A 26763-nucleotide genomic window follows, 5' to 3' on the forward strand; every position below is an offset into this window, starting at 1 on the left:
AATAACAAGAACAACTTCTTCAAATACATTAACAGCAAAAGGAAGATCAGGGAAAATGTGGGTCCGCTGGCATACGAGATGGGCACCCTGGTTACAAATAACACAGAAAAAGCAGAGTTGCTGAATGCCTTCTTTGCTTCGGTGTTTACCAAGGGCAGCCCTTTAGAGTCCCAGGCCCCAGGGACAAGAGAAGAAGCTGGTGGAGAGGAGGACCTGCCCTGGGTAGAGGAAGACTGGGTCAGAGAGCATCTAAGGAACCTCGATACCCACAAATCCATGGGCCCTGATGGGATGCACCCCAGAGTGCTGTGGGAGTTGGCAGATGTCATAGCTAAGCCGCTCTCCATCATCTTTGAAAGATCCTGGAGAACGGGGGAGGTGCCGGAAGACTGGAAGAAGGCCAATGTCACGCCAGTCTTCAAAAAAGGCAAGAAGGAGGACCCAGGCAACTACAGGCCAGTGAGCCTCACCTCCGTGCCTGGAAAAGTGATGGAACGGCTCATACTGGCCATTGTCTCCGGGCACATGGAGGACAAGAAGGTGCTCAAGAGTAGTCAGCATGAATTCACCAAGGGGAAATCTTGCTTGACTAACCTGATAGCCTTCTGTGATGAAATGACCGGCTGGATAGACGAGGGGAGAGCGGTGGATGTCGTCTATCTCGACTTCACCACGGCTTTTGACACCGTCCCTCACAACATCCTCCTGGGGAAGCTCTGGAAGTGTGGGATAGATGAGTGCACAGTGAGGTGGATTAGGAACTGGCTGGATGGCAGAGCTCAGAGGGTGGTGATCAGCGGTGCAGAGTCTAGTTGGAGGCCTGTAGCTAGCGGGGTCCCCCAGGGGAGCACAATGCACAGATTGTTTGCCCAGCTTGACTGTGACCCTGTCTTTTCTATATGGACCTGCCTGGCAATTCTTGGACATGATCCTAGCATCCATCTTGGACCTTGAACCTGCCTCATCATATCGTTTTATGATCCAGACTCTTGGTTGGGTCTAGTCAAAGCCCTTTGGTCTGCCCTGTTTACCTCACTTGTGTACTGAGGGACTGGGTCCTGGTCAGTGAAGTCCCTTCCCTACTGGCCATGTTACCATCCTTTTCCCCCAGCTCACATTCCCTTAGGAAGCAGCCAGCCCTGGCAGTTACCACATTGCTAAAGACACTTTATAAAGACATACTATGTTGTGCAGAGCCCAAGAGACATTAATGGTTCCACAAGAAAACTGAAGGACTTTCGGCCAAGATAGGCTGGAATTAAGAGACAAATTAAGAGAGAAATAGTGAGTTTGGAGAAATATAGAATTATAAATAAGCTTCAAAACACACAAATCTGGATTCTTTCTGACAGAAGTTGATGTCTATCATGCTTTATAGTGTTTGTCAGTAGTGCTGAGAGCACTTTCTAGAAATTTCTTTCACTTCTCTATACTCACATGGTAACATGATGAAGCTAAGGCCACAGATGAAAACCCATGATCATTCAAAAGACTTCAGGCAGGAGTGCATGAGGTATATATGCATCTATTTTGAGACCCACACAAACATCCTCAAGGCAGAATGATGTTATACCTGTAACTAGTTATTTATATGACTATACATATTTACTGTCGGTGCAAGCAAAGCATATCAGATGCCTAGCAAAAGACATCAATGTGACTTTGGCAGCCCTCAAAATATGGGTGAATTTCACCCAGCAGGTATTACTTCTAGAGTAAATGAAAAATATTAAGCCTGACCTCAACCAGTTTCTTTTTTTTGTTGATATTGTTCTTTTGCAGTTTTTCAGGTTGAGGAGCAGCTCTGCTAACTGGTGGCCTGAAACAAACATATTTGAAAAAGAAGACAATCAGGATGTTTGAAAGCAAATAAAACTTTCAAAACAATAAGACATATTTTGTATATGTACAAGAAAGGGCCAACTGAAAATACATGAACTCAATGCCTGGAATTCTTAAGAGTTTTACAATAGACAGACTATAGTCATAGGCATTTTAGTATAAAGAGCAGAAATAACATTGATGTACATTGTGTGGATGAGCAGCAGAACAGACCACACTACACCAAGAGAATTTTAAAACCATAGTGGTTTAAATCAGTGGGAAAATGGTTACTTTTGGAAATGATCTAAAAGAATTCCTACAACTGGCTTTTCCCCAACATCACTTCTTTTGGGAAACACCCATCACAAAACCTTGACGTAACTTAATTAAAATCTGATCAAAATCCTATTACAGATTATTGGAATCTGTCCATTGAATGATGCTTCATTACAGACAAAATCATAACATTTTAAACAGTATAACTCATTCATTGAAAGAGATTAAGGCTTTCAGAGTACCTTTATGTAATTACAGGTGCTAAAAGTAAATAAAAAGACAAATGTAGAATATTTGATTGAAACAGAAATTGCAACAAGATTGAAATAAAATTCTATTCATGCACATGGTCTTTAAAGACAGATAATCTTTACTGCTATGCAAAACAGCAGCTGGAAGGCAACATGAAGGAGGCCTTCCAGCTGCTGTTTTCCATTTTGCTTTCTTTTCATGAAAGAGGCAAAAACCTAAGAGGAGCAGAGGGTCCTCAGCCTCTACATCACAGGTTCATCACTTTACAAATCCAGTGCTGTCTGTGCAGCCACTATTTTATAAGACCATTGTATTAATTTGCATGTAATGATTCTCCCTTTCTGATAACACTTATTCAGGAGGCCAAACTTTTACCCCATTAACATAAAAATTGCCATAAAATTACATTCTGTTATTAGGGAAATCAGCCTGCAGAAATTTGGCCCAGATTCTTTATCTTATTTGATCATCTTTGACTTAGGAGGTGAATCTTGCCAGAATTTTAGAGCAGAAATAGTAACAGTGAAAGACTGAAAAAGAGATATATGGTTAAATGCAGGCTCACTCGAAGGTTGGTGCTAATAATATAAGAAACTACATTTCAAGCCTTTAAATTCCCATTACAGATTCTGGAGACAGCGTGAAAGAACAGTGGGATTCTGTAACTAAAAAAAAAGGAAATGCTTGTCGTCAGTTTACTTAATTAGTACTTGAATCTGGCATGTATTTCCACAGGTTAAGATTTTTAAAATGTGAGGACTAGATCTACACTATCTGTGAAAATTTGATTGTGCAAAAGCAAAGGGGTCACAGGGAGTTCAATCTTCCATTGCTGTACTTGCAGGCTGACTCTTACAGAGTAACTACCATTAATTCTTGTTTAGCAAAAAAATAATTGCAGAATGAAATTATTTTTGCTTCAAAGGAGCTGATTTTTCTGGAATGATAATTTTTATGAGGTATAAAAAGCAGCAATTAGAGTACACATCTAGGACACTTACTGCTACACAGCCAGAATACTTATCACAACAGCACCTAGCGTGAAAAGTCTGAACTCTAAAAAAGACAAAACAAAGCTGCAAGTAAACGAACTAGCCCACTTCTGAAGCAGACAAACGAACTCACTAAGGACTAGCCAAGTACATTAGCAGGTGATCTTGTGACATTAAAAGTCATTAAAAGTGAAGAGTTACCTTGATCCCCTTGTAAGCAGCAAACAAAGCCAAGTAAGAAACTTAATACAGTTTAGGTGTATTTCTGACCACTTCACTCATGCACAAGCATTTTAAGAGTTGACCAATCATTCCTTTGCGGCACAAAACATGCTATTCAAGCATGCCAGCAAGAACTAAAACAGAAATTAAAGAGTGCACCAGTCTACGAATTCAGAAGATCATACCCTGGCATCCTTTGGTATACTCTGTACTAAAGATCCAACAGGAGGGAGGGAGAAAATAGGAAGCTGTATCCATGCTTCCCACACATTTTATATCGGACTGAGAATGTGACTCCATGGACTTACTCATTTTCAAATGCCTGATAGGGATGGTAACTGGTAGAAACTTCACAGCCTCATAAGCACTGTTGAGAGTTTCCCACAATGGATGCTTGTTTTCCAGCCTATTTCAGCTCGTAATTTAGCCTAATAATTGTTCGCTACTGGGCCAACTTGTGTACAGGGACAACTTGTACTTTTTGTTCACAGGGAAACAAGCACCTTTATTTTCTTTGAAACTGGTCAATCAAGACATGTTATATAATCATCAGTGGTAATTGGACCAAATAGTGGTGCAATCACCACTAGAGAAAGGATGAGGAACTTAATACAAAGCATAATTCTCTTTTGAGGTAAAACCATTAAGTGAAGCCAGAACAGTAAAAGCCATTTCAGCTCAGGTTTACTAAGGCCTGTGAATCAGCACTTATGAAAATAAGTTTTCTTGTATGTTTCCTGCTCTTTTTTCTGTTTTAGTGTAATTTTTAAATGGATCATTTCTTCACCTACGTTAAAGTTTATGACAAGAGCAAGCCAAAAGTTTTGATGAAAGCAGAATAACACTATCACTATGGTATGATGGCTAATTTCTAGATAGTAAACATGAGATTCAATTTGGAAACATACACATACACACATATACTTTTATATATATTCACATTACACACAAACACAAATATTGTGTGCATTTATATACACATATGCATGTATATATGCACACATTTATGCATTCAGTGTATGCATTATTATCCTCTTAATAGGAGATATGTAAAACATCATCAAATTCACTTTCACTTTTAACAAGTCTGTGATTATAGCTAATTTATTTTGATACATCAGGTGGCAGTATCAAGACAGGAAATTTCTACATCAGCAAATCATATTTATTTGCCCTTTGTGACCTATGCAATCTGTATTGTACGTTCACAGCAAACTGTGCCTTTTCTGTGCTGTGTGTTAGTACTTACTTGACAATTCCCTGCCTCCAAAGGAAAGCAAGTTAAAACATAATAAAAGTATTAATGGTTTCTTTCCAATAATTTAAAATAAATGTGCTTTTGTTAACTTATGGGATGAATGAGTTCCAGGAAAGCTAAGACAGAGACAGAGGGCTTCCAGCTCTTCAGATACTGTCAATACAGAAAATAAAACTTCTGTTACTAATGACTATTGTGATTACATGTTCACATCAGTACGCACCAGTATAACTCAGTGAAGCAACTCCGGATTTAAACTGACAAAAATCAGACCCACTGTCTCTATGGGTCTTATTGTAGAAACGTAAAAAGGTGTAAGTGATAACTCATTTACTCCCACCTACCAATAAGCCTGATAATCACCTGGCCAAGATTTACAAGCAGAAAGAGGAGCCTGGACCATGACTGGAACAAGAGCGGGGGCAGAGGCCGGAGGGAATTGGGTTTTGGAAGGGTGAAGCACCCTGAGGATCTTAGAGTGCCAGAGCAGGAGACGCTGATGCATTTAGACAAGAAAGCAGATCAGAGAAAGGGTTATAGGAAATTCTGTGAGACAGAGATAACCGCTGATAACCGCTTCGTGATTTCAGAACACATAGCACAGTCACTGTCTGAGGAGAACCACTGTCTGCATGGGTGATAAATTGGCAAGAACACAAGTATTCTGTTCCGAGTGCAGCTAATGGGAACAGAACAGGGTCTTCAGAAACGATACTGCATGAAAGCTACAAACAGTGAAGTTTGAAGCAGAGACAGATGGACAAAAATGTCCTGATACTGAGAAGGTGACAGACCAGGCCCATCAGAAATGGGAAGAGGCTAAAAAGAGTCCAAATGGGAGACTAAGGTGTGCCTGCAGGTGGCTGCTAACTGCAGAGAGCACATATTTTGCTATTACATAAAAATAAAAATAGGCAAGAGACTGCTCTGAAGAAGAGAGGAAAGGTCTGACAGAGGTAGGATGATCCAGTCTTGGTAAATTTATTCAGATTATTAAAAATCACAGATTTAAAAAAATGTACTGTTAATTTCAGAGAAAAAAAAAAGAAGAAAAAGCAGTTTTAAAAAATACATGTCCAGGAGTTGACAGGGAAGGCACTATCAAATGTCCTAAAACTGTTGTAAAACTCCTAGTACTTTAAGAAGTGATTAAAAGATTTTGTAAATTCTAAGCCTTCTTTAGATTCCCCATCTGAATGGACATACATAAGTGCATTACGTACAGCTTTTCTTGCGGTTACTTTTCATTTATGCTTTGTAGCTAACAGGAGACAGGATATTTTCATACTGTGTAGTATGAAACTACTCTTCAATACAATGGATCAAAGCAAAACTGAAACCAGCCTAGAGGGGAAAACCAACTGTAACCTAAGTAATTTAAAAAAAAGCATTGCACTGGAAAGGGCTTAACATGGTCATAGTATTTATGATTTCCCATGTATGCTGATGCACTCTTTAAGAAAAAAAAAACAAGGTATTGCAGAATGTATGGCAGGGATAGCCATTTTCATATTTTGTAAGAAGGGAAGCTTCTTGCATTCACATGTCATTCTAGTTCAGTCCCCAAATGTGAAACAAGCAGAAAAGCAGATTAAAGAGAAGCATAATCAGATCTGAATGAAAATCTGAAGGACTCTATTTTTAAACAAGTTCTTTGTTCAAAACATTGGGTGAGGCTGTTTGTTTGTCTAAATAACTATTTGGAATAGGGCTGCCCCTATTGCATATAGATCTGTCCTACATAATGTATAGCACTGAGGAGGCTGTTTGGGAGGCCACTCCACCTTTTGGAGAAGACTAACTTCAAGGAAGATGCCGCAACGTACCTTCAGGCAAAATCTAAATTTCTGAGAGATGCTGGTAACATTTTGTGCACTGGGACAATATTGTCAATTCCATGCCCACTAAGTGTCACACACTAAAGAGAGACCTTTGGGCCAGCTGTGTGCAGATCTGTGGGAGAAGTAGGATGGCCTCTGAGCTCAGCAGGTTTGCAAGCACTGTAAAATATCAGTCACATTAGTCACTATGTGTCCAAGCCTTGGGGACAACTGTGGTGAAACCAGTGTGGTGCCAAATCCATTCAGGATGTATTAGCTTGACATTAGCTGTTGAGAAAAGCAACAGGGAATATTCCAAAAGATGCTACTCATTCTCAAACAGTAGCCTGCTGCTGAAATAATACAAAGTCATGTTCTGAACCCCACAGTTGTCTTTCTCCGTATATATCTGGAATAATTCCCACCTATACAACTGGAATTCACATTCAAAGCTTTTACATTGCACCCATCAAAGTGTGCATGTAAAAGGGCATGGACCAATTTGTAACCATATGTCTAATAATTCACATTCCAGCACAAAAGCTTGTGGGTGCTCTTTTTTGGAAACGACTGATAATTCAGCCCATGTTATTGCAAAATAATAAATAAATCAACAAATTAGAGAGAAAATTCAACCTCTTATCAGATCATATGTTTACAGGTGATGTATATAATACAGAAAAACTGAGAACAGGCTCTGAGATAGATCAGTTGCAGGAAGTGAGACAAGCCAGCGTGTTAAGAAAACAGAAAACTAGACAAACATGCTAATGTTGCTTTTGTTTTCTACACATTCAACTGGCTTAAAAGCATTTTCCATCACCATATATATTATAAGAGTTTTTAAGTAGAGTCATGCAAATCAAACTAATGAAAGCTGGATATACGCTAGCAGTTAGTAGAATGCAAAATGCAAATATAATTTTGTCCTTCATATTAGTAACATACAGTCATCACGCAAGCTTCTTTTACTTCTTATCATACAAATTCTTTTACAGTTAAAATGGTCCCAGTTCGAAAGTTAGAGCTTTTCTTAAATAAAGTGCAGTTCCTGCATAACACACAGTATGGCTTACAATTGCCTGGGGGTGTCCAGGACAGCCCCACCATTGACCAAGTGGCCTCGTGGTGTGGGAGCTCTGCTCTTGGAGCTCCCACACTGGGAGACTGCTCCTGCAGCCCCTCTGACTGGCACCCTGCTTCTGTGTCATGTAGGCAGAGCAAGGAAGAGGATGCCAATTAGAGGAGCAAAAAAAGGAAGAGAAAAAGGAGGAGGGGAGAGTAGGACAGACATGGAAAGGGGGAAGAAGAAAAACAGGAAGGTTAGGGAGAGGAGAGAGAAACAACAAATAATTATCTTAACTAAATGCACCAACTATTAAGACCAAAAAGTATTTAAAAATTGTTTCTCAGCCTCATCTCTCCCATTCTAATACTCCATCAACAATATATGGAGAACATTTGGGCTGCAGGTAGTGTTGTAAATGGTAGATATGTTAGTATCCTTCCCATGCATAACAAAATATAAGTCATATTATAAACAACACTTTTTCAATCGCTCATGGACTACAATCTACACAAGAAAAAAACCTCAAAGCTCTTACACCTTGGGTACCCCACAAACATATTTCTGTTGGGTTCAAGAAGTGCCTGCTCTGGACCATCATTTATTTCAAACCGTGCAAGCAAAATCTATCATATCATATAATCATATCATATAATCATATCATATAATCTATCATATAACTTCTACATTCCTCCATGGCATTATTTTCAGTATGTAACTAAAAAAAGTCAGGAGAAGCACATATGATAAAGAATATTTGTTTTCTCTTCTAAGATAATACATCGATATTATCCCCCTGTTTATCTATAAATGAGTTTGTTGCCCTTTATAATATGCCTTTATAATATAATGCCCATTATATTATCTTCCCATTTTGCTTAGGAGTCCGATACTTTGGAGATGTAAAGGAGGCCAGTGTAATATAGGGATTTGTTTTCCATCTTGTTAGCTCGTACTTTACTAGCTAAGCACACACCATGGTAGGTAGTAAAAGAGGAGCGGCCCAAAGTCACAGCTATCTTGTATCCCACATTATATTAAAATTTGTCCTCTGACTCTCTTTCCCAAGACGGGCTGCTCCATCCCTTCATGTTCTTAGAGTATAAGAGATCTGGCACAATTAGGAAGCTCACTTCCCTGAAGCAGACATAACTGAGTGCATGCTGTTTCAAGGTTCTGCATGAACAGGGCACATGTTGGTACAACTGTGGCCAAAAAATGAAGTCATGGACATCTGCAGTAGTCAACACATGAATCTCATTTCAATGCACTAAAAAAATCAGTACTTTCACAACTTAAAGTCCTATCCAAGCACAAACTCATCTGCTGCAGTTTTGCCTACATTTTGCCATTAACTTTTGGCTTCTAATTTCTTGATTATAAATTCTAGTAATGTATAAAAATCAGATAAAGCAAGTGAAGTGAATGTATCTTTATCTAATAAGCCATATATGGAAAGCACGTGATCTGTTAACCAACTTATCAGAACAGCAGAGATGAGGTGATTACACTGAAATAATCGAAACTGAAGAGGACATAAAAAAGATGTGAAGAATAGTTTTAGAGACTCTATATTAGAGAACTCTTTAGAGAAAATATGGGAAAATGCAGTATATGGTAGCACGCTTAGATTTATTGCAGCTATTTTAAAATGAAATACAATACTGACAACTATATGAACAGCATGAAGAACCAAATATGGAGAGTTAAACAGCAAGAAGAACCAACACAGGGAGAATGTTAGAAACTCCCATTTTGCTCTCTTCAGTCTACAGTTTGTGCTGAGAGAGACTTCTCCTTCATATGGGCTACAGTAACCTGACTGGTATTTCCATGTAAAATCATTACCAACAGACTTACAGAAACCAGAGGCTATCCCACCTCAGAGGAGGGATCAACCTATTCATTTGGCTTGCCAGCCACAAAGAGAGGGGGTAGCGTGGAAACATTTGCAGTGAGTAGAGGAGCTTCTGGCTTTACTATTGCTTTGCAAGAGTAGAGTGCACAAGGCACGTGTTCCCTGCCCTATGGATTATCAGTGTTACTGTGGCAAAATGGAAGCCTGTTTCATTTGTCTCATCCTGGGGTACTTTGTATGACTTGTCTATAGGTTGAATGAAACAACCTGCCTCTTCACTTGAGGGGGTGCCCTGCACGTCCCCAGCAACGAGCTTCTGCAGTGCAGGACCCTGAGCGTGGAGGGACTCAAAAATTGGGAAGCATGAAGTGTATGTGCCCAAATGAGATGGTCCTTGCTTGCATGGGCTACTTGCTTCCATCACGAAGCAGAGACATGGCCAGGTTTCAGAGAAGGAGAACTTCCTCCTGACCCAAAGGGCCTCTGGATTTCCAGTCCTGCATTGAAAATAGTTCTGAAAATGCTGCAGAAAGGGCTGCTGCTTATGCTCATAACGTGGGTGCTTCAGCAGTACAAAAAAATTTTAAGCCTGGCTTAATCAGTCAATTAAACTCATTTTACAATTGCTTGTGCATCATCAAAGCAGAATAAAGCAGCTGGAATGGACAAGGGTAACTGGCCTGAAACATCTTGCCATCGTGCCCTTGGCACTTCTTATTTCAGAGGTAGTCATTCCCCCAAAATAAAATTAAATCTTTTCCTTTTTGAAGCCAATCTCAAAACACTGATGTAAACAATACAAGATACTACACAGAAAAAATGGAGGAACAAAGTCTTTACATGAGTAAGCAAGAAAATGGAAGGCAATAGTCTAAAAAGAAGGTGAGAAGAAATAGTGATGGTTTAAGATTTTATCGAAAAAAGTCAGTAATCTTCTTCATGTCTTTGTCGAAACATTGCAATAAAAAAATTAAAAAGGAGGACAATATTTTGCAGTACAAATGCTTCATATTGAGTGTCTTAGTATTTTTGTTTAACTTCTTCAATTGCATGTTGTGATTTTCAAGAACAATGGGTGTCAATAGGAAACAGATGTCATTTTAAGTGCCTAATTTTCAGCTTTTTAAAAAATATTTTTATTGTGATTTTTTTCCATATTCTAATGAGTTCCTCAGGTATGTAGACAGTCCACTGAAAAGTCAAATATAAAAATATATCTTAATCAGAAGAATGTTTAAACCCGCGATGAACTTCCAATATGCCTAAATCTCACTGACCAGAATCGAGAAGTTAATTAGGACTGTGTGAATATGTTGCATAATGAGGCCAGGACACTGAAATAGAATTTCTAATTTAGCTAGAATTTGACCGTTCCAAATCCAACTACAAAAACAACTGATGTTAACTGCTGTTGTGAATGCATTTTGATAAAATGTGCATTTATAAGAAGACATTAAAAAAACAAAGGAAGGAGCCTTTGTTTAACAGAAATGTGACTACTGAGCATCTCTTATCATTTTTCATACTGAGTATTTGTTTTCATATTGTGCAATCACTGAATACAAAGATATTAATCATTAATTTCTGCTAACAATGTTCAGCACTGCAGTCTTTAAGAGCTTTATAAACATAAATTATTTTCTAAAAGGAGCATACAAGATTAGGAAGCATTACTAACTCCATTTTATGTCTTGAAAATCAGGACAACAAAAATATTTTAAACCAAAAATCTCGAAAGTGGCCATAAATTTGGGAGTAGTCAAGTAAAAAAAAAAGGCAGGGCTGCTTAATGTAACTATGTGTTACATGGTTCTTCAAAGAACTGCTTACATTATTTTGACTTGCAGCTGTGACCACGCAATGTTTCTATAAATCATGTGTTTTACAGCTGACAAAAGGAAAAGGGGTAGGCAGAGTTCGAGGCTACCCGTGAAAATGTTTTATTTGCCACGCGTCAGCAAGGAGCGCCGGGAGGCGCAGGAGCCACGGGAAGGCCGCTATGCGCGCGCGCTCCGGAGCGCTCTGCTCCCGCCACCCGCAGCTCCAGCAGGCCCCGTCACATGCGCCCGAGGCACTGTGTCCCCTGGTCTGGATCCGCTGTGCTCTACCGGGGCAGGATTCCAGCCGGAGAACAGGGCGCCAGCGCCTGCTGCTGCGACACTGCGCCCTGCGCTCCGCGTAAACGGAGGAGAAGCAGCTACGCTTTAAATTCTTTCTCCTCACACGCCATGTTGACATATGTTTAACAGTTAAAGACTCAGCATAGATGTAAGCTGAAGTCTCATTTTACAACGTGCACACTGCATTTGGAAATATTTAATCATTTAAATGCTGTATGGTCTTGGGTTAGATTATTAGTAGTACAACTATGTTAAACTTCTTAAGATACCAGTATGGGATTAATCTCTCCTACTCTACTCAGCAGCCCTTTCAACAAATATGTGGAAATAACAGTCTCCTTAGTGAACTTCTGAATGTTTGTTACAGCAAAATATATTTTTATTATTTTCAGGAGACAAATTTATACTCTGGACAGCTTTACTTCCCTGGGTATTTCAAAGACCAGAAAAGATAGACATCTGTTTAATGCTGTAAATTAGTGAATACTTTTTTTTTAAATAAAATCAATTAGAAAATATGATAATATTGTCTTAATTAGGAAGTAGAATAACCAACAAATATGCTGGGCAACTAAAGCAAATTTGGGGATATTACTGAAGCAGATAAGAAAGACTGGAGGACAGAGAAATCCTAGATAATCTAAAATGTTGGATAATGTCTTCCATCATAGTATGACTGAGCTGTGTTGTTTGCCTGTAAGGTAGGGAGGTTTTGTGTCGTAGGATCTAACCGAGAAAATTTTTCTGACTAGTGTCTTCATTCCTTACCTATGTGGGGAAAAAAGCCCTGAGTAGCAATTGTTCATTACAGCAGAGTAAGAGGGGCAACAAAGGAAGGACCTCAGCTCCTCCCCTCCCACTACACTAGGCACTTTGCTACAGCCCGTGGACAGTCTATGTACAGAGATCTTACAGTCCAGACAAGAGAACAGGGGGAGACAAACAGTGAACAGTGTGAATGCAGTTTCTAAATACAAATGCATAAAGGGGTTGAATCAAGATATCATGGACATCTGGGACTTGCTAATGTTTAACTTTACAACTTTAATTTTTCTTATTGTAATTCTCTAAACTTAAATAGAAAAATATAAATTAAAAGAAATAAAAAGAAATTCCATCAAAAGAAACTATATGGAATCACAGTTTGAGTCCTCAGTTGGATTCATGCATATAGACCTTCTGCATAGGCTTCTATTCATCTGAGCTCATAGAGTAATTGGCAGCACTCACAGGCTCTTATCCTTCATATAGTTCCATCCCAAAAAAGAAGTAAGACACCCATGCTATTCACAACTATATTAATGAACAGGACATTTCACAGAGATATAAAAAACCTAGATCCAGTTCAAGAACATGGGGAGAATGGACTTGACTGGCTATCGATCAGATCCTCCTCCTCTCTCCCAGCGGTCCTGTCCCAATTACACGTTCTACTCATCTGCTAACCTTGGTATAAGTTCCATGGGCTCTCAGCCCTCTATGCCTTAGCTATCACCTTTTTTCTTTCCCTTATCGTCCTTTCTCATCTCTAGCACTGATCAACATTCTGGCTTCCCCTATCTAACCTCATGTCTTGACTCATGTATTCTTCCCTTGCAGCTCATTTCATCCCCCATACTCAGGTGCTGTTTTGATCATCCTGTTTCATTTTCCCCTACAATTCAGCTCTTGCAATTTTTTTTCCCTTGTCTTCCATTCCATACTACCAACTCTCTACATTTCAGTGAAATGCTTCCATCTCCTCTGCCATGCTGCTTAGAAGTCATCATGAATAAAGGTGTTTTATTTACATATATAAACTTTTATCCATCTGAACACTATTCTAAATGTCTTGTGAATTTTAAAGTTCCTGTCTTGCTAATGTTTTTAAGAACTAGTTTTAGTTCAATGAGAAGAGATTCAAAAGAATGCAACATAGAAATTTATCATAGAATTCGTTTGGAAATGAATGCTTTGGGTGACATACCTTTCTTCCACTGAAATCTCCTTCAGCTGTTGATGGGGTTTTGTCCCTTCCATTTCTCGGATGCTTACTGCATAGATCTTAGTAGTATAGTCAATTGCTTTTTCTCTTGCAACATCACTATCATAACCTTAGAAAAATAAAACATGAAATAAAACGAACTACCCATGCTTCACAGTGGAAAAATAGAAAACAAGATCTGCAGAAATAGAAGGAAGGGAACCGACTTCTCCATATACTGAATTTTAGCACAACAAATGAAGAGTTGTAGTTAGTCATGAAGGTTTCTCATCCACTTCACGCTAAACATCTGAGTCTCTCTGAAATGAAGATTAAATTAAAGAAGTGTTTTATACAAGCCTTTTTACCTCCATCTTCTTCTGCATCTGTGTCTGATTCTTCACTATCAACAAGCTTACTCTCCTGAATGCCCAAAAATTCTCTGGTCCAGATCATCAGAGCTGTGTCAGCACCACCTACAGTCAGCAGCACAGAATCATTATGCAACCACCGAACGTTGGTTACCTGTGCGCTGTGACCCACATACTTCTTGAATTTTGCATGTTGGCCCTGTAGCACAAAGAATTCACACATTAGCAGCCTGACATACTGTGAACAGTGTCTTCCCTAATTGCCTTGCTAGTACAGTTTCTAATCAGAGGAATAAACACCACTTGTTACCTTTACTGGGTATGAAAAAAGCTTCACAAAACCAAAATCATCTCCTGTAGCTAATAATGTTCCATCTTTGGTCAGACTAGCTGCATTTACAACGGTGACATCACTGTGCATGGGCCAAATTCCTTCGCAAGTAGGACCAAGAACACATGTCCAGGTGTCCCACTCAATCTTTTCTATCTGCAATCAAAAATTCACCAAATGAAATCATCTTAACAACACAGCCAGTACGAACTGTTTTAATGCTTACATTTTTCTTTCTCTGATATTAATGTAAAATGTTTTACTTTCTGAAAATATTTCCATCTAATTAGTAAAAATAGCACATGATCTTCATCTAAACTCTTAAAAATCCTTAAAAACATTCCTGCTGTTCCCAGGGTAGAGCATTTAGATACAAAACTCCTTAAATGTTTTCTGAGGTGCTAAACATTATAGCAAATCCTGTAGAATCATTCTTTATTAAAAATAATCAACATCATTAAAAGCCAGGTCACATTCTTTAAAGATGGTTTATAAACCGTATGCACAGTGACTACACAGAAAACAGGGGAAGGTCATGGGAAATGACTGCCATTAAACATACAAAAATGAGCTTACAGATACTAACAGGCTTACAAGGGCAAAATGACTACATACTTCAAATTCTACATACTTCTATGCAATTCTATGTATTTTCACCAATTTAAAAATAATACCTTAAGAGAAAAAAATACAATTTGCAGACAGAATATGCTAATTTCCAACAAAATAGGAAAATAATTTTTACAATAAAAAATCCAATAAGCATAATTCATACCTCAGCAATTCTTATAATATGCCTTTTCCCCCTTGGTACTTCAAAAAATAGTTGCTCTTTGGCACCAGAATTGACTTGCAATAATTTTCCTGGATATGAAATAAGAGTTTATTATGAATTTTATTCATTATTATGAATACTATGAACTTTATTTTAATTGAAGGAAGAGATCCATGGGGGTAAGATAAGAAATTATCATCCAGTGTTATTTAGAGCAAAAGCAGTCAGATGCTTAAAAATCAATCTCTGGAGAATCCTATACTCTTGATGCACCACGAAAGTGATATTTTCAATACCATGCATGGTATTTGCATGGTAAAAAAAATTACGGTCTTGCAGCAAAGAATTTCTTCTGATAAGTAATATTTTATTAGCGCTTTCATGATCATACTAACGAAAAGTAAAACATATTTCACATCTGCATTATTCATTTTCACAGCATTTTTTAAAGACAGGTGTGCAACAAGTTAAAAAATACTGTAGGCTGCCGTCTCTTTAGCACTGCCTAACTAGTATATATTTAGGCAGTTTACAGCAAACTATATTTTAATATGAATTTTAATAGTCTCAGACAAATATTGTACAGCAGGTAACTTTGATGGTATGTTAGAAAGTATTTGTGCATCAGCAAAGAAGCAACAGAAAGTCAAATTTGGTTTTGCAATATTTGCTGTAAATCCCTTCTTCATAAATCTCAACAAAAAATTAGAGGCTTTTTGGGGAATTTTTCAGATTGCAATTAAAGAATAATTTGCATATTTATTATAGGATCAGTGCTGCAATAACTAAACTGAATAACTACATAGAAAGCACTCATTTACTGTGAAACACTAGATTAAATTACAAATTGCTCTGAATTAGTGCAGTTCCCACTGCTTTATTTTGGCTGGGCATCTGGTCCTTTGTTGCATGAGCTGTGTTCAGCCTGGGAATCACTGATGACCAAGAATGTAATATGCGCCTGCATAAATAAAATGCCCCTCTTACTTGACTTCTACAACACAGGTCATACAATTTAATCCATTAATTCACTACATTAGGAGTTTATTTACTACAATCTCAAGAGCAGCACCACCAATAACTGTGGTGCTCACCTATCCATTCTATTATTATCTACTATTCAGCTCTGCAGAGAGGGACCTGGGCGTTGTGGTGGATGACAAGTTGACCATGAGGCAGCAGTGTGCCCTCGTGGCCAAGAAGGCCAATGGGATCCTGGGGTGCGTTAAGAAGAGCATCTCCAGCAGGTCGAGGGACGTGACCCTGCCTCTCTACTCAGTCCTGGTGAGGCCACATCTGGAGTATTGTGTCCAGTTCTGGGCTCCACAGTACAAGAGGGATGTGGAGCTGCTGGAGAGAGTCCAGCGCAGGGCCACAAGGATGATCAGAGGCCTGGAACATCTGCCCTATGAGGAGAGGCTGAGGGAGCTGGGCCTGTTCAGCCTGGAGAAGAGAAGGCTGAGAGGGGATCTGATCAGTGTCTATAAGTACCTCAAGGGAGGCAGTGAGGAGGATGGTGCTGGTCTCTTTTCACTGGTGGCCACCAACAGAACTAGTGGAAATGGCCACAAACTGAAGCACCAAAAGTTCCACAGGAACTTAAGGAAAAATTTCTTGACAGCGAGGGTGACAGAGCACTGGAACAGGCTGCCCAGAGAGGTTGTGGAGTCTCCTTCTCTGGAGATCTTCAAAACCCGCTTGGACACAGTCCTGTGCCACGTGCTCTAGGTGACCCTGCGTGTGCAGGGGGGTTGGACTAGATGACCTCTAGAAGTCCCTTCCAACCTTAATGATTCTGTGATTTACAACATGCTGTTTTGTTGTGAAGAAGAAAAATAACCAGTTACTTTATAGAAAATCATTTTAGGTGGAATCTGCTGCCTTTATGGCTATTACTAAAATAGAGGCAAAGGGAAGAAATAAACATGTATGCCAGGAAGAATTCAAACAGTATAAAGGTAAGGAATATTGTCCTCATCTTCTAAGAACTATCAGAAAATGGGGAATAAAATAAAATAATGACAGTGAAACGTCGTTTTTTCACTGTCAGTGACAGTGAAAAAGTCATTTTTTATGAAAAATCTTAATCAACATATCCTCTCCAAATGTAATAAATATCATTAAATATTAATTTAAATATTGTTACAATAAATATCCTAAAGACATGGAGAACTTTTAGTTTTCTTATACTTTATATCTGAACAAGTAACATATCTAAGAAAATGGCTACTACAGGTGTATAAATCTTATCGGACAAATTGCTATTATTATATATGCAGCTATTAGTAGTTAGATTATAAAGGTTTTAAAAGAGCACATAGTGCCACCTCAATTTCAGGACAACTTCCTAGATCAGGAATGGCACGCAAACCTGAACAAATTTTGAAAGCAGTTGAGCTACCACAAGTGAGCCTGCACTGCACTTTTCTTGAGCTCGCCATTAGTCCTGTCAAATTTTATTAGCCGTCACTCTAACTTCATTGCAGCAATGCTCAGCAAAGAAGAAAGGAAATTGGACATAAAAGGTGGAAAAGAAAAAATGTGCCACATACTACAAAACTACAAAAGAACAGGGCAAAGAAAAGCAGTATTACACCCATAAGTGACATTTTAGCCATGTGTTGTCACTGTGAAGTACCATGTACTGTGGTACAAATACTACAAGCGAGGATGAATTCCACCAATAAATGTAATTGCACTGAATCCATATGGTGCTTCATGTTGAGCAAGCATTACATTAGCATTTGTAGTTTTTTTTATTTGGTTTAAGAAAAATTATCTGATATTTTCTTTTACAGGCAAAAATATAAATATATATTATCATATCTGGTCAAACGTTTTACCTCTTGAGTCCCAGTCAATGTGTGTGATATAGCTAGATGCACCTTTACAAATGCCAACTCTTTTGCTGGTAAGCACATTGTAAATATCTACAAAATTATCATGGGAAGCCACAGCCAGATATTTTCCTGATTCTGTAAAGAGGAGACACCAAGGTTATCAAAACTGTAATATTATTATCATTACACATTTTTGTTGCTGTAATAACCCCAATCCCATCTTTATAAATTTCATTAAAAGATTCCAATTAGGGATATACAATCTATCTTCTGAACATTTAGTTTTATACCTAGAAGAAAAAAACAAACACATTTCAGGATAAACATTGCCCTTTCATTTTATTAACTGTTTACCTCGTGAAAACTTTATGTCTGAGATCATTTCCTTTCTGTGGTGGAAAGAGACCATATCTTCAACAGTGTCAGCATTTACCACCAGAAAGCTTCCATCATTCAAGCCTACAGCCAAGGCTTTCCCATCAGGAGAAAAGGCACAGCATCTTCCACCTAGAAAATGGAATCAGAAAATGGAATCTTCCAGTTGATGAACCTGGGATCACCAAAACCATCTATAAACTGCAACTGAAAGGTTTTTGCATCAAATATATACTTTTAAAAATAGACTTGTTATTTCTTAAAACAAATACATTATGTAATAGGAAGACTGTGGATATTTTACTTGATTTAAGCAGGAATGTACTCTCTAGCTGTTCTTGAGATGACGATGGTGATTTGATCCATCTTGAAGTGGGTGTAGGCGCAAATAGCACCCTCCAACTACATTGTAAATACAACAGTCGTAGAAATATCAAAAAGGAAAATATAAAGCGAGGGGTCCGGCTGAGAAATTTGAAGACCCATGATAAGCAGCATAACTGCATGTCTTTAAGCGTACTACAGTGTACGACTTAAAACTTTGTTGTTATATGATAAAACAGGGGTTCCTTTCAGATAGAGGACATTTAACATGCACAAGTGCTACGCTTCCTCCACTTATTTTTTTGCTCAATGATATTTCTGACTATATCCCCTCATGGAGCTATTCTGGTCCATCCCTGAGTTCACCTCTCTAAAACATTTGACTCCTCTGCTTTTTTTTCTCAGCTAGTTAGAGTTCCTGTGCTCTGGATCTGTCACTGATAATGAAGCATGTTGAATTAACATCCTATAATTTCCTGAAGAATACGAATGAGTACCTGAAATAAGAGCAGTTTTGAGAAGGCAACATTTCAACATAGCTCATCTATTTTTACTTAAAGGGAGGTGAAGACAACTGGTCACTTTCAGACAAGTGACCAGTTACTTTCAGAGAACACCTAATGCTTGTTTTGCCACTGAATGCTAACTTTGCTTAACAAGCAGAACAGTTTACTTTTGTCTTTGTAATAAAATTTTCCAATATCAGCAACAAACTAAAATTGGCTTTAAATATTCTTAGGATGGAAAATGATTCTGAAGTAAAATCATTCCCCTTGGAGTCACAGGAAAATTGATTAAAGTTCATTTCATCATTATTCATTAAGATGTATTATAATCTTATTTTTTTTCCACCCTTGTCACAGACTTGACACATGCCAAGGACAATTTTATTCTTATGTCTCCAATTTCTTCAGGTACATCGCCTTCCTACCTAATTAATGCTTCTGATGTGCACTGAGAGCAAAGATGGAACCACAATAGAGAGTAGTATGATTTCTACATTAGTAGATGGCCAAATGAGGATTACCTTTTTTGAGTTTCCTCACTGCCAGCATGCGGTGCTGGGAAGAAAGTTCCCAGATTCGTAGTGTTTTGTCATCACTCACTGTTGCACAGACAGGCAAGAGAGGATGAGCTGCCAAGCCCCAGACCTCTCCTTCCATATGTCCCTAAAATAAACAATTTAATGTTTGAGAGAATAATGTATTTCTATATATACAATGTGTTGTAGCACTTGTCCTATGTCCTTTTACAAATCTCGGTGATAGAGCCTTCACAACCTCCTCTCAAAGATCTCCACATTGAGAGACCTTAATGTCTCTGTTTTGTCTAGTAACCATCTGAAATACATTTTTTCTTAGTTTCATCCACTAATACTAGCTGTAATCCCTGTTATACACATGGTCCCTCTGCCAAACTTGAAATGAATGTACAGGAAACAGTTACATCTAAGCTAAGATCGTATCCTGAAGCCCTAATATGGGCTAATCTGTCTGCAAGGTTTAGGCAATTTTTTACATTCTGAAGAACTTGTTTGGCCAAAGTCCACATATTTAGTTCTTTTAGTCTTTCCTCAGAACTTAGTTTTCAACATCTTTTATTATTCTTGCTATTGTCTCTGGATGCTCTTCACTTCCATACAACTGCATTTCAAGGTTAACTCTTTTTGAATTTTGGATTCCAGTTTAGTACCTGGCATCTATTTTTTGTCAAAAATTCTGTCAAAACAAAAAGGAAGGCAATCATCTTGATTACATCTTAAATATTTTCTATTTTTCCCAAACTGATACATGCGAGCATGTAATTTACTATCTGGATGACAGTTATTAAAAACTCTCAGTACATAAGTGCCCTATGCAGAAGCAGGTACCTCTCATCTCCTTATCAGAATACTCACAGGAATCAGGTAATTTTAGGGTAATTTTAGTATCACACCACCTCACTATCCAAGTGAAGGGAAGTACACGAGAATGAGATTGCAGAGGTTGTTAACAAGTTAAAAATAAAATGCAGAATACATCTTTTCATATCTTAGGTTACTATGGCTACTGTGCAAGAATATGAATCTGAAAGATAACTTCATTTGATTAGAAGTGACTGGAAATAATATTAAAGATAAGACACAATATTTTTCTATAAAACAATATTAATTTAGCCAGTTATACAAAATGTAAGGTAAAAATGTAATGAATTGTAACTGTGAAAGATGAACACTTTTTTTTACATACAGAGAGCAGAGTTATTGAAGATACTAAAACAAAGCAACATCGAATTTATCAGTGGACATACACAAGAGAATTTTGCTAACTGATCTTCATAAAATGTGTTGCAAATAGATGTCTCTATGCTATGCAACAGATGCAATGCTGCTAAAATATTTTTTTCAGAAAGAAAAATAGAGGATTCTTCAGACTATGCTATATTATTCCTATAATTGAAATATACTGACAAAATAAAATAAATAAACTGCATTAGCTCTAATTTTTCATGCTTATTCTGGCTCCTAAACAAAAAAGTCTAAAAAGCCTAAATAGCATTTGAACTTAGTGGACTCTTTATTTCACCTTCAGAAATCTGTAACAACAGTGAATCTCAAAGCCATTTATATAAATAAGCACTAAATTCTGCCTGAGCAAGAAAAGGAATAGTGGCCAACAGGATTAATGAAAACAAAGAAAATGACTGGGGAACTCTAGAATGCCTTGTACTCCTCCAGGGAATATTTTGATATGAAAACCAGTATTGTACCTGAACAAGTAGAGTCATAGGACCACTTTTATCGATTTCAAGTATCTCTCCATTTTTAGTTCCCACTAGTATATGCCCATGTCCCAGACTGATGGCTCGAATAGAGGGATTGTCTTCTAGAAGCAAACCTGAAGAATACAAAGACACTAATTTTAAGTTTTATTGCAAAATCAAACAGAGACTCATATTACCCACAACTTATACATCTTACCTCAACTACGATTAAAATCTTTTAAGATTAACTGTGAAACATGAGATATATTTGTCTAATAAAACTGCTAGTTAATACATGGATTTAATTAACAGTTCAAAGGAGGGGGTTTGTTCTCTTCTGGATTGTGGATATGCACTGACTATGCGTTCATATGCTTAATGCTCATGTGAACTCCGTGATTATCTGTGAGTATACAGATAATCTGTGATATAATCCTGTGATTACCTGTACATCTTTACAAACTTTTACAGTGATGGCTTATAATAATCCATCATTGAGGAAGTACAATAAAATGGGTCTTTCCACGTCATAGGAATCCTACTCTTAGTGCATGAAATTTGGCCTCTTAAGGAAGCTAGCTGGTAAATGCAGAACAGATTTTGAAAGTTAAACTAACAGGCTTGTGGCATTTCTCTATAAAACCATTTCGTTAGTGAGATAAAGATAAATACCTTTAGAACTAGCAGACAGTGCTGCTCTTTTAATAGCGTAGGTCTTCAGACACCTTTCAAACATATCATCCCAAAGGGCCACAATTCCATCTTTTCCACCAGTTACAAAACCCTGTATATGAAAAACATATATAAACACTAGCACTCTCAAGAGAATATATGATCAAATGCAGTATAAATTCCTCTACATGCTTTGCTCCTGCGTCCAATAAAAAATATTGGAGCCAATTCCTATGATGCCGAAGTGTAAGAGGAGAAGATTTAGTAAGTTGTTTTAGTAGGGTTCTGTTGTATAAAGATGTATAATGAAATAGAGTGCATACTACTGTAAATAATAATATTGGACCACAATATTTTTCTGCCTATGGAAATAAGCCATAGAGAAGTACATGCATCATCCTTAGAAGTGGTAAGTTAGTTGTATCTGCAGATACTCCAAATTCAATTAACTTAACAGATGTTCTAAACTTAGCTCTGATAATAGGTTGGGACTGATTCTTTGATTAATTCCTTTGGCAGATTCTCTTGATCAATGCCAAGTGAGTGCAAAACACAGCATAAATCACAGGTCAACTTATTTTACTACATAAGAGAGGAGGATGCTTAGAAAACGGAGTGCCAACATTCCATAGAAAAATTGACTGAAAAACTAGGAGCAATCATTTAGAGTCAGATAGGACTGAGCCACAAGTATCCAATCTTAATGTTTATAGCCAATAATATTCTTCTCAAGCTATAACTTTAAAGTGGAATCTGAATCTGATATTGCATTATCATCATCCTCAAATTGCCATTGCATTTCCAGTGGAAAAACTTAACCCCAGTCTTCATATGTAATGATATCACATAAGTAATAATATATCATAATAGTAATAACAGTAATATATTTTTCCAGAGTTTCTTTTAAGGATATATTGATGCTACTTTGGGTGTCCAGAATCTCAGAAAAACAAAACATTTGAATATTTGAATTCTTACTTGCCTAAGATATAGCGATTGTATATTTACATATATATATATATATATGCATAAAGAAATCTATGGTTCATACTGTGGAAATCCATAATGAATAAATATTTTGTGGGATCAGGTTGCAGAGGCAACGCATGGAACCTGGCACTCTCCTGTGGCTAACAAACATGAAAATGAAAAGCATGAGCGCAGTGAGAAACAAATTCTACATATTGAGAGGTTACAAAGCTACTGGTCACGTAACAATTATATACAATCTGGTGCTTAGAAGTACATACTTACTAAATATCACAACTAATTATTTGTTGTTTGATTTTGTTTAATTCTGTGTTTTCAGTCACATTCAGTTTCATTCAGCGCACCTTGTTTTTCTGTTGCAGTCTTGTTGACTATGGGACTTCCAATGTCAGTGTAATGTAGAGCAATGTATTGTTTTCATGCTCATGCACAAAACCCGAGTAACTTAATTGAGAGATTCATGATACAGCTATACCATTCTAAAATCCAATATTGCAATAAAAATAGTGAAGATGAATGGATCATATAAGATGATAAATACCTTATCCAATGCATGCATTGCAAATACAGGTCCATCATGGGCTTTCACAGTTTTAAGCAACAGAGTATCCTTCCAGATATAAATGTCTCCAGTAGCAGCTCCAGAGAAAACTAGATCTTCTATTCGCCCATATGAGACACTCATCATAGTTTCCAATTTTCCAGTACTTCCAAATGTTCCTCGTTTTGATGTAAAGCCTCCACCTGAAATATAAACAGAAGGTATATATATGTAAGTATATGTAAGTATTAAGTAAGTATTATATATGTATGTAAGTATGTAAGTATTTTTATATGTAAGTATTGTATGTAAGTATTTTTATATTTTTATTATATCAGTTCATAGCCACAATGCTTTAAAAGACAAATATCTTGACCCTATCACCTCTTGTTTCTTTCTAAGATGCAGTAGATGGCAGACATTCTGAAAATACAGTGCACAAGAGAAAAGCATAACATAGGAAAGTCCATCTAGTGGTGACAGCCTTAGAGCAGCACAGGCTGTATTTCTCAGATTATTATTTCCAAGCAGCTGATGAATTTTGGTGAGGAACTGTATAGAAGAACTAATGCACCTGGCAGAACATTTTCTGTATTCCTGCCAGCCTTCTTTTTTCTTTTCAGAAGTGCCGATAACTAGACAAAAGATATCCAAGGTTTGTCTTAGTTGCCCACTGTCAGTATGACAACTTGACAGTAGATTTGCAAAATGAATGGCAGGATTTGACCCCATTTGAATTTGCAGAAAACCATACTCTGCCAAAGCCACTAGCACTGCTTTGCTGTGGAAAGCACGAAGTAGCCACATGCGCACATTAAACTGAATGCATTTATACAGAAATATAAATTCAAGCACCAAAATAACATAAAAAATGGTTCTTCTTGCTTCAGTCATATTTCAGATTTATATCAGACTTACATTCAATTCTACTGGGCAAAACTTGTATCAAAACATGTCCCTTTGCAAAGGCATTATTCTTGGAGTAAGCTACTGCTTAATGCAAATGAATATAAGAGAACTTGGCAAACAGCAGTGAAAGTATGTTTAATTGCAACAAAAATACTCTGAACATTTAATTTTTAAACTGAGAACATGATGTCCCTCTATAAGAAATAAATCCTCAAATAAATTAAATAGAAAATACTCTGCTACAGTACCTGTTTGCTGCCAAAATTTGATGTGCTTCATCCCAACTGTGACTATTTTGTCTATATGATGTGGATTACACTTCACTACAAATATTTTATCTTTATGACCCCTGTAATAAAAATTATAATTAAAAAACACAGTAAGGGATGACTTAACATTTAAAACTTTTTTTTTTTTAATAAGCATACGATGTATTGGACTAATCAGAAACAGTCTCACATTAACAATGGGAATCTAACTATAGCAACTCGTGCTATCATTAGAGTATTCATCATATCATTAGATTATGCATCATATTCCTGGTGAAAACATGGCTCTCTGTGGCTCTATAGGAATAGGAGGACTGGTAGACCAGGCACAGAGCCTATGTCTACGTTATCTCTGCCACCATTACCCCGTCTAGCAAAAAGAGGCTAAGCCATAATTCTAATCCAGAAGAGTTTAGCCTTGGGAGTCTGACCTACTGAGTTGGCAGAACATACTTTAGCCTATGTAGTATTTGCATTAGACTATGAAAGGTCATCCTGAAATGGAAGGCAGCAAAGGTCAATGCAATTAAGGCAAGCTATAAAGGGCAAAATAAATATTTAAATAGATAAGAACTCCATTTATAATTATTTTTAAAATAATTTCTCTGTCAAGAAAAATTGTGAAGGCTCTAAGCACCTGTGTTTTAAGAGGATAACTAAAATAATGAATTCTAAAATGATAATTTAGAAACCAGCTTGTTCAGCAGAATGTGCACCTTCAAATTTACTTCTCAGGTAATCAAAGTCACACTTCTTGGAGTATGCCTTTATGGGAGTTTGTAAGTTTAAATTTTACTATTGAAAAAAAAAATCAGATGCAAAGTAGTAGTTATTTCTATTTCAGTGTTTTATTCAAAATAAAAATAATTACTACCTTTTCTTTTTTCTTTTGGCATTGTAAATTCTCTTTGGCATATGAAATTCTCAGGTTTTGTAGCGTGATCATATCACTTTTATCAGCCAGATCTGGCAGATCTGAAGAACTACATGATTCTGATAACCCTCTTGGTGTTAATGTCCTCTTTTGGTGAATAAATCTAGCCAAAACCCAGCACTTTATATCTTTGATGCCTGAAGCACTGCTTTTTGCCATTCCTCCTTTTCCTGTACTTCTACTTTGCTGTAGTGACACTCAGCCTCTCAGGTCAGGCAGGGCATATTGCCTTGACCACACAATCGTAACGTGCCTGCCACAAGCCCTAAATCAAGTTAATCTCATCCCGGTGCAGGTATTCCTTATAAAATACGCCCTGGGAGGAGGCAGCAGACGTGGTCATCCGAGGCAGTGCAGTGCCACACAGCTAGAAGTGCGTCTGCCCGCTGCTACAGGATCATTTCAGATCTCGTTCGGGACAGGGAGAGGTCGGGGCTGTGGGGAGAAGGCCGTAGGAGGAGGTTACAGGCTGACAAAAAGCTTCACTCGCCTTCAACCTGATGCTCAGTCAAGCCTGAGACCCTTCAGAGAAGCTACTGGGGATGTGCTGAGGGACACAGCGAGTGCTGAGGCACGAGGCCTGCACTGCATGGCGAACGCGCGCACACCGATCTCCCATTACAGCGAGACTGGAAAACACATCTGCAGTAACAGTCGGCTTGGATAGGCTTTATCTGCCATGGGACTGACACAGAGCACTTGCTTGCAGAGAATGAAGAAAGAGGAGCACTGTGATGTTCACTGATTTACATCGTAAATAAATCTGATACTCCCTGCCCTCAGCTCCCCTGGGGATTGCTGTCCACTACCACAAAACGCTCTGACCATGTGGAACCAGCTCTGTGTCAGCATGCAAGGCATGAAAAGACGGCCAAGGAAACTCGGATGAGGTTTGATTCTAACAGCAGATGGTTACTCCATAAGGATTTTAATGAAACTAGACAGCTTATAAAGCTAACATATATGATTTATCTAGTGAAGAATTGAAAGAAATAAATGAAAATATATCCGGAAGATTGAGACGAGAAAGAGAAACTAA

At 37.7% G+C, this 26763-nt stretch overlaps 1 protein-coding gene across 1 annotated transcript in view; it reads right to left on the bottom strand.

Moving 5' to 3' along the window:
* Nucleotides 1-26763, bottom strand: part of EML6 (EMAP like 6) — a 117888-nt gene that overhangs the window by 17447 nt on the left and 73678 nt on the right. Inside the window, exons 17-28 of the mRNA XM_088531445.1 lie at nucleotides 24770-24870; nucleotides 23613-23815; nucleotides 22082-22193; nucleotides 21416-21543; nucleotides 19695-19836; nucleotides 18323-18475; nucleotides 17972-18103; nucleotides 15129-15217; nucleotides 14333-14509; nucleotides 14020-14221; nucleotides 13655-13781; nucleotides 1741-1819 (exon numbers count right to left, since the gene is read on the bottom strand). Of these exons, the coding sequence (XP_088387571.1) occupies nucleotides 1741-1819; nucleotides 13655-13781; nucleotides 14020-14221; nucleotides 14333-14509; nucleotides 15129-15217; nucleotides 17972-18103; nucleotides 18323-18475; nucleotides 19695-19836; nucleotides 21416-21543; nucleotides 22082-22193; nucleotides 23613-23815; nucleotides 24770-24870 (1645 nt within the window). The remainder of the gene's footprint in view (nucleotides 1-1740; nucleotides 1820-13654; nucleotides 13782-14019; nucleotides 14222-14332; nucleotides 14510-15128; nucleotides 15218-17971; nucleotides 18104-18322; nucleotides 18476-19694; nucleotides 19837-21415; nucleotides 21544-22081; nucleotides 22194-23612; nucleotides 23816-24769; nucleotides 24871-26763) is intronic.

The sequence above is a fragment of the Tinamus guttatus genome, unplaced genomic scaffold, assembly GCF_059628265.1.
Source record: "Tinamus guttatus ecotype Peru unplaced genomic scaffold, ASM5962826v1 Tinamus_guttatus_pri_ptg000033l, whole genome shotgun sequence".
NCBI lineage: Eukaryota > Metazoa > Chordata > Aves > Tinamiformes > Tinamidae > Tinamus > Tinamus guttatus.